The sequence below is a fragment of the Nothobranchius furzeri genome, chromosome 9 (genome assembly GCF_043380555.1).
Source record: "Nothobranchius furzeri strain GRZ-AD chromosome 9, NfurGRZ-RIMD1, whole genome shotgun sequence".
Taxonomy (NCBI): domain Eukaryota; kingdom Metazoa; phylum Chordata; class Actinopteri; order Cyprinodontiformes; family Nothobranchiidae; genus Nothobranchius; species Nothobranchius furzeri.
In genome coordinates, this window is record NC_091749.1 from 59218177 (window position 1) to 59226789 (window position 8613).

The 8613-nt window shown below is 40.7% G+C and overlaps 1 protein-coding gene across 1 annotated transcript in view; it reads left to right on the top strand.

Annotated features, from left to right (window-relative positions):
- The window catches only part of hnf4b (hepatic nuclear factor 4, beta), an 8379-nt gene extending 176 nt beyond the window's left edge, over positions 1–8203 (top strand). Inside the window, 11 exon segments of the mRNA XM_070554546.1 lie at positions 1–58; positions 888–1059; positions 1879–1949; positions 3047–3149; positions 3151–3190; positions 6059–6187; positions 6257–6322; positions 6324–6348; positions 6431–6583; positions 6645–6763; positions 6766–8203. The exon segment at positions 1–58 is cut by the window's left edge and continues 176 nt beyond it. Coding sequence (XP_070410647.1) covers positions 1–58; positions 888–1059; positions 1879–1949; positions 3047–3149; positions 3151–3190; positions 6059–6187; positions 6257–6322; positions 6324–6348; positions 6431–6583; positions 6645–6763; positions 6766–6930 — 1101 coding nt within the window. The 3' untranslated portion in view covers positions 6931–8203.
- Positions 8204–8613: the final 410 nt, after the last annotated feature.

Genomic DNA, 8613 nt, shown 5'->3' on the forward strand with positions numbered 1-8613 from the left:
GCCATGAAGCTTGATGGGACTGAATATTTTAACGTCTCCGTGCTGAGACAAACAACAGGTAGGATTTTCTAAATCATCAGAGGCCTCTGCAGAAATGCCAACAACCATCAGCAACACATTTTAGCTCAATGTTAGTTTGCATTTCATATTTTCCCTCCGATCTGATCAGTCAATCATTCTAATTAAACCTCCTTTAATCTGGATCAGGCCCTTTCCTGAGCTCTTTGAATGAAGCCGTTTTACCCACAAGGCTGCTCTTCAAATCCACACAACTGCGAGGCGAAGCGTATTCTAATCTCTTAATACAATCTAACTGATCTTTGACCACAGGAAGCATTTTCCTCGTTAAATCTTAATCCCCAGCTGCCTCATCTGCCTAAACGAAGTGTGCAATTTGCAGACGTTATTGCCTGGGGTCTGCACATTCTCTGCTGCAGCAGTCGGGCAGCTTGCGGTTTGGAGCATCATGGAGGGAAGAGACCGAGCGCCCGGCGTGAAATTAGCCAAAAGAAGACGAGTGGACTTTGGTTCACATTGACCTCCAACTGCTTTAATTAAATGGGGAGTTCCTTCTTCCTCCTGAGTAATAACTGGCAGAGCTCCTCAGAGGCGCTTGGCATTCAACAGAGCAGTGATAAAAGTCTTCAAACTGTAAAACCCTGCTTTTAATATTTTCCCTTCGAACCTCGCTGACCTATTAAACAATGCCCAAATGATTCACAGGTTTTCTGCACAAGAGTTCTTCTTTTTAGATTCTTAATGTGCTCTAAATGACTGAAGGGATCATCTCCATCTCGGTATTCTTTGATCTCTTACAGTAGCTTCTGTGGCAAGCTGAATCACATTGTTATTTTTTTATGTATTATTTGCATCTTTCTGTTCTCTAGATCGGCCAGAATCAGCACCGTCTCCATCAGTGTCGCAGACTGACGCAGGTGGAAGTCTGTGTTGCATCTGTGCAGACAACGCCACAGGTAAGCACTGTGGTGCATCCAGCTGTGACGCCTGCAAGGGCTTCTTAAGGAGGAGCATCCGCAACAACCACACATACAACTGTAGGTGGGTGTCATGTGGTGGGTGCACAACGCACCCATAAATGTGGACAACGGAGACAGAAAATGGACCAAAATCAAACACTAATGAAGGAAAGTATCCAATGAAGCAGCAATGAGAACTTACACCAGAGGATGATGAAGGTAGTCCAAACTGCACGGGCAACTTTAAGAGGAATAGTTTAACGAATGAGAACAAAACAAGACAGGGATGAGAAATGATGTTGCCACTATCTGGAACAATGTCCAGATGAGAAATGTGAGACAATTGTAAGAGGGGTAGGTCACCTTTGAATATTAAGTTATGAGTGCAAGAAACTTGAGGTTCTGGCTTAAATAGACATTTTTGGCCGTACTTACCTTTATCTGACTTTTGTGCTGACATATGGGTCTCTGCAGTCTCTATAAACACTGAAAAAAACTCATCCATCTGTTTTCTGTCAGTGTTTGGTTTTAGTAATTGTGCCCCTAAAAGACACAGTTTCAAAAAGTCCCCATTTGTGATGTCACTAACAGGTGACATATGCTGTCATTTGCTAGAGAGCTGCTCATCCAGCCACTTAAGTCACTGTTGACAGAGTCTAAAGACCAAAAGGAGGAAAATAACATTTTATTGTTCAAAATTAAAATTACATAATTAAAATGATTAAAAGACAAGTTGTCTAAAGACGTAACAAGTCCCCATCTTGGCCCTAAATCTTCTTTGATGAATGAAGAAATTTGGAGTCTGGTTCAGCAGATCTGTGCAACTTGAGTTTTTTTTCCCAAATCAAAGGACTTTTTTAAATTATGTACATCTGTGTTTCACATGATTTCTATTGTCCAGGTTCAACAGGCAGTGTGTCGTGGACAAAGACAAAAGGAATCAAGGTCGTTTCTGCAGACTAACTAAATCCTGTTTTACTTCATAACAAAACTCCCCTCAGTTTTCAACTCACAGAATCAAATTAAACCACAACAACCTGCATGAATTGTTTTAAACTGTTGACATTTCCTTCTCAGCATTTGTTCCTAAAACACGTCATGTTTTTTCAAGGAGAATAAACACAAACCACCAAAGAGGCGTGTGTGTGTGTGTGTGTGTGTGTGTGTGTGTGTGTGTGTGTGTGTGTGTGTGTGTGTGTGTGTGTGTGTGTGTGCGTGTTTGTGCATGTGTGTGCGTGTTTGTGCATGTGTGTGTACATGTGTGTGCACGTGCATGTGTATGTGCCTGTGTGTGTACATGTGTGTGTACATGCATGTGTATGTGCATGTGTGTGTACATGTGTGTGTACGTGCATGTGTACGTGCATGTGTATGTGCATGTGCATGTGTGTAGGCATATGTGTGTGCATGTGTTTGTGCATGTGCATGCATGCGCATGTGTCTATGTGCATGTACGTAGATGTGTGTGTGTGTGTGTGTGTGTGTGTGTGTGTGTGTGTGTGTGTGTGTGTGTGTGCACGCGTGTGTGTGTGTGTGTGTGTGTGTGTGTGTGTGTGTGTGTGTGTGCGCGCGCGCGCGTGTGTGTGTGTGTGTGTGTGTGTGTGTGTGCGTGTGTGTGTGTGTGTGTGTGTGTGTGTGCGCGTGCATTTCATTGACCTTATCTTTCACTCTCTGACACAGATAAACAGAGAAAAACTGATTAAATCAGAGGAGCCTTTTCTCCCCACATGAACAAAGTTATTTTTGCGTTACTCCCAACCCTCTGAAATGAAGGCTTGGGTCCCAAAGTTAAAATTTACTTCACTAATTTGCCTGATTTCCATAACATGCTGCAACAGTACTTACAAATTTAAGCCTGAAGAAGGTAAGCAGTGGAAATAACGAATAAGCAAACACAAACCTCCAGCTTCCATCCTGATTTTTATTGACCTTTGAGGACTCAGTGGCTGTTTGCACCAAATCTACACTTAGCTGATGATCTACAAGAGATTGTTCAGTACTTGTTACAAATTTGGATCAAGTTTCCAATTAGTCACATATGATGAACCATGCCCTGATGCTACACTGAGTGCAGGACTGAAGTCGGAATTTCTCTTCTGTTAGATCAACAGCGGTTCAGGATGAGCGAGACACCCTCAGCTTTCCCAGAGCAAAGGGACAAACAGCAGGACCTCGTCGGCATGCTCCAGCAGGCTGAGACCAGCGTGCAACAGGTACCACAAACAAGTTCTGGCACTAAAACAGATATTTCACTCTGGTTTGACTGTCGAGTGATCCCTATTCGTGTTTTCTTGGAATCACTTGGGTGAAGGTCAGACATGAAAAGAACTCGGGTTTTGTTTCAGGCGGGGGCTCCCAGCGCAGCGGATTTGGTTTCTCCTAATTGAAGTTAAGAACAAAATTGCATGAGGATTTCATCTAATCACAGTCCATTTGTTGCACCACTGGGTCTGGCACTGAGGTCTGTTGCCTTCAAGTACATAATAACAACCAGATATGAGTTTCTCCATGACACTCAAAAGAGTGTCTTTACGCATCAGAAATGGTTTAGATGAATGTATGCTGACTGTCTTATGGATCAAACTAAAACAGGACTGTCACTAAATGGAACTACATAAACAAATTTCCTTTCATTTTTTTCGTTAATCTGCACATTTTGGAAAATTTGATATAATTTGGACCAAAACTTTTGTGAAGGTACTTTTTTCTGTGTTAAAGCACTCAAACTCTGAGAGATTAATGCAAAAAAGGTCTAACTTATTGTAAATTACAAGAATCTACTTCAGCGTGGACTGGTTTTCTTCTAACTGCTGTAATATTAATCTGAATGGTGTTTAATATGGATTTTGACAGTTGGGGGTTGAAATGGCATTGGAGTAAGTTAGCACTGTTGGCTGTCCCATACTCCCTGAAGGGGCCTTCCTCATCCCTACCAACATTTCCTTATCCGTACAAGACAAAAGTGTTTCCTGGAGTAACAACGTGTAGTTTTTACCATTAATCTCTGTTAATATTCATCAAAATGTTGTTGAAAACTAATTAGATGATGCCCAGTTGCTTTGTAACATACTATAACCAGAGCAGGTCTAAGTTTCTGGGCCACGTCATATTAGATGTGATGTTTCCTTCTATGGGAGCCTGTGAGGACAAAAAGCATTGACTGATTTGTAATAAACGGTTACAAAACGTTGTTGTTTTTTAAACGTTCACCCCATTGCTCGTTGCTAGTGATGAAAGGAAGTCTGATGTGCTTGTCGTTTTTCCGGAGATTGAGTAATCTGATGAAGTACTTGTTCGGCAATTGCGCTCCCAGCGGCTTTTGACCCTATTGGCCATCCGTAGATGGTCTTACTTGAATACAAAAATACTGTTTGCTTGCAATGATTCAGGTTTGTTCTGCCTCCTGTCGCCGGGGAAAATACACACAGTCACTTTAAAACCACTTTTATCTAATTTTTTAAGTTCATGCAGTGTTTTTATTAACTTTTACTACACTCTCCGTTTCATTTACCTATTTAACAGTTTGACTCTTTACAAGGAAAATTTGCAGCAAGCACTTCTGGTGCATCTGAAAACCAAGTTCAACTATAATTATTTTTTATATTTCAGCCAAAACAACCATGTAATGCATAGATGATGAGTTTCTAAATAAAATGACATGAATTGCGTTTTTAACAAGGCAACAGTACTTTGATCCTGGCTGTGATCAGATTAGCCATTAGCTCATCAGCTCTGAAGAGCATGAATGTAAATACTTAAGCTATCTACAACAGGTGGTGATTATTTGAAAGCAAAACTGTGCAGTTTTTGCTTGCTATTAGCACCCCCTAGAGTCCGTTATTAATTCACTGCTGCAAAACCGAAAGTGTAACTTATCTCCTCGCTTTGCGTTCCTCTTTTTTACTTTGATGTCTAACCTTGTGTTGATTTGATTTCTTGATTTATCGTTGCTTTTTCTTTAAATGTTATGCATCTTATCTATCAGCCCTACTTTTTTCTCTTTGTTAAGGATTTGATTATCTCTGTGGGAGTTAAGGATAGGCTAATTATGAGCCACTAGGCTTCAACCTGTTCCTTTTTCAGTTGCTTGATTACTTTTATGTAAAATTGATAAATTGTTGTTGTTGACCGAATAAAAATATCTATCTATCTATCTATCTATCTATCTATCTATCTATCTATCTATCTATCTATCTATCTATCTATCTATCTATCTATCTATCTATCTATCTATCTATCTATCTATCATCTATCTATCTATCTATCTATCTATCTATTCATGTTTTCATGAAATTAGGGGAGAGGGAAAAATTATTTTCTTCAAAATATTTTTAACACCTTCATCTAACAACTCAAATGTCTCCTCTGCCTTCATTAGTGTCTACAGGAGAGATTCATCACTAAATCAAACAAATCCGCTGTAGTCATGATGTAAAACATGCAGGAAACAATCCATTATTGGGTTTTTTTTATGCACACGGCGTAATAAAGATGTATTTTTACCTTTTTCTGCTGAAAAGTTTTGGATAACTCTGTAGCCTTCCGCAGAGTGACGTTGATGTTGGTGGCGTCACTTCCATCTCCGTTTATCGATGGGCAGCAGTGGACGATGTCACCCTCTGAGTGGAGGTCTAGGTGACATTTCATTAACCCCGTAAAGCCGGAGTATTCACTTCCGGTCCTGGAGGGCTGGTATCCAGCACGTTTTAGTGGTTTCTCTGCTGATTTAGTGGTTGAATCACATGCGCAGCAGCTCATCAGGGTCTGCAGAAGCCTGTTAATGACCTGCTGATTGAAATCATGTGTGTTGAAACAGAGTTTAAAACTAAAATGTGTTGGGTACCGATCCGTCCAGGCCCGGACTTGAATACCCCTGCCGTAAAGGGTCGTTTTAGCATAGTCTGGCTCAAGAAAACGATTTACAACATGAAAAGTTTGCATGATATGCCTTTAAATACTTCAAAATAGCAAGAATGTATTTTAAATAAACGTTTAACACAGATGAGCAGCACAATTCAAACTGAGCTAACATTGAACTTATTCTGATGCTTTTTCAGATCCCAGCGCTGCCTTCACCTCAGAGTCATGTCAGCTCCAAGAAGAGGACATGTGTGGGAGACGTGTTCCAATCCATGAAGCAGCAACTCCTCCTGCTGGTGGAACGGGCCAAACACATCCCAGAGTTCTGCCATCTTCAGACTGATGACAGTGTGGACTAGACTGCTCTTACACATTCTTTTATCAGGGGGTGTAATATTTACATACACGTTTGCGTAAAGGTCACCCTGCTGCAAACCCATTCAGCAGAACATCTCATCCTGGGGGCAGCAAGACGCTCACTCCCTTACTTACAAAAATGTGATTCTTCCAGGTGGGACAGAAAAAAGTGCTATTACCCCCTTTTATCGTTCTGCATGTTTCTAAAAGAACTTTATTTCTGGGATTTTGATCAGGAAATGACTTTGTGATCCCTCTGAGGGGGGCAGAGTTGGAGGTGGCATGAGTGGCTCGCAGGACCCAGGCGGAGCTGGTCAAGCCTCTCAGGGAACTGGGCATCACAGATAAGAAGCTTGCCTGCCTCCAAGCCATCGCTTTCCTTGCCCCAGGTCAGTCCACTTTCAAAAGCTTTTATTTGGCTCAACTTCTGTCCTTGTTTTTGTCCATCAGACTGTCCAGGGCTGGAGAACCCTCAGACAATCCGACGCTTGCGTCTCCAGGCTCACGTTCTACTTGAAGAAGCAGTGAGTGAGTAGCAGGGAAGGTTGGGGTAGCTTATCCTGATGCTCCCCCCCCCCCCCCCCTGCAAAGAGTTGCTTGGCAGATGGTGGAGACTCTCCGCTTGACACAGCAGCTTGGTGAAGCTAGAATGGACAGCCTTCTGCTGGAGATGCTGCTGGGGAAAGGAGCCAGGACAGAACCGTGCACATGCAGGAAACCCCGCAACAGCCTCTAGCTGCTGGTTAATCATTAAATCATAAAGTTTGACTTCGTTTTTGTTGTTTAGGTGACAATTAAACTCGAGAAGATCATAATGACCCCCAGAACTTCTTGAAGACATCACCTCTGCCATTTCTCACATTTCAACGTGTATTTTATTTGGTTTGTTGATAAAATTAGTTGTTCTAAAATATAAAAAAACAGTATTTAGGAGGTACTTGATGTTTTTTTCTGTGTTGAAGCCAGCTGAGGTCCGTCTGTCTCACACCGCTCCTCCATGCAACCATCCTGCTGCCCACACAGACTGGCACTGAGGTGCACAAACCTGGAGGAGCTGCCAGTCTGACCACGGCATACCTGAGAGCCATGTTCCCAAAACACATCCCACGGGTCATCAGAGGAATGAAAACAAGCTTCAGACAAATCTAAACTCATTCACAGTTCACTTTATCAACATGAATGTGTTTAATTACACATGCAATCAGCAGCAGACACATACAGAAGAGGATTAGAGCCACGGGAAAGAAAAACAAGCAAAGAGAAAAATAAACTCTAATCTAAATTCTGCCTTTTTTCACAAAATAATGAATTCTGAGATTAAAGTCAGAATTTTGTTTCATCATGAAATGTGATTTAGCCTGTTTAACCCTAACGCGCCCCAATTGGGGGCCTCTACAGTTTCCCAAACATCTACAACTGTCCACATTCTCCAAATACAACTAAAACCACAATCAATCAGCCCAGATAGGAAACAAGGCCATTTTAAATTGTAATAAATTAAGATACAATGATATTTGAACGTTATTTTAGAACAGCATCTGACCTTCTCTGGTGTCTGCTGGGAGAAAAAAAACCTTGAACAAATTTTGTTGAGGACCCCTGGAATAAATTAAACAATTGACTAAATTTCCTAAATGGAATTTGAACTCACAACCTCCATCCCGTCAGCACTTTCACACAGGGCAGCTCTTCTAAAATAAAGTTCAAGTATTATTTTATCTTAATGTATCAAAAACCAAAAATTGCTTTGTTTGCAGTCTAAGCTGTTTGGATTGTAGCTGTAGCTGTGCTCGGGGAATGCAAACATGCACTTGCACTTGGGACATGAAACTCCAAAGGCCCCCAATTGGGAGGTGCCAGGGACCAAAGAAAAAAGGCCAAGGGCCTAAAGGATTAGACATGAACAGTGTGTCTTATAGGAAATCACCAGACTGACATTTGCAAGCTGATACAAATATAATAAACATATTTGTGACAATGTAAGAGACAGAGTATTTGTGATGAAGAGTGGCGTGCAAAAATGATAACTCTCCAGTAGAGGTCACTAAAAGCTAACTCGTCTTCCCTCTCACATTTTTATAAATCCTTAAAAATAAACATAAAAATTTTGAAGAAAATAATTTTTCCCTCTCCCCTAATTTCATGAAAACATGAATAGATAGATAGATAGATAGATAGATAGATAGATAGATAGATAGATAGATAGATAGATAGATAGATAGATAGATAGATAGATAGATAGATAGATAGATAGATAGATAGATAGATAGATAGATAGATAGATAGATAGATAGATAGATAGACAGATAGATAGATAGATAGATGATAGATAGATAGATAGATAGATAGATAGATAGATAGATAGATAGATAGATAGATAGATAGATAGATAGATAGATAGATAGATAGATAGATAGAT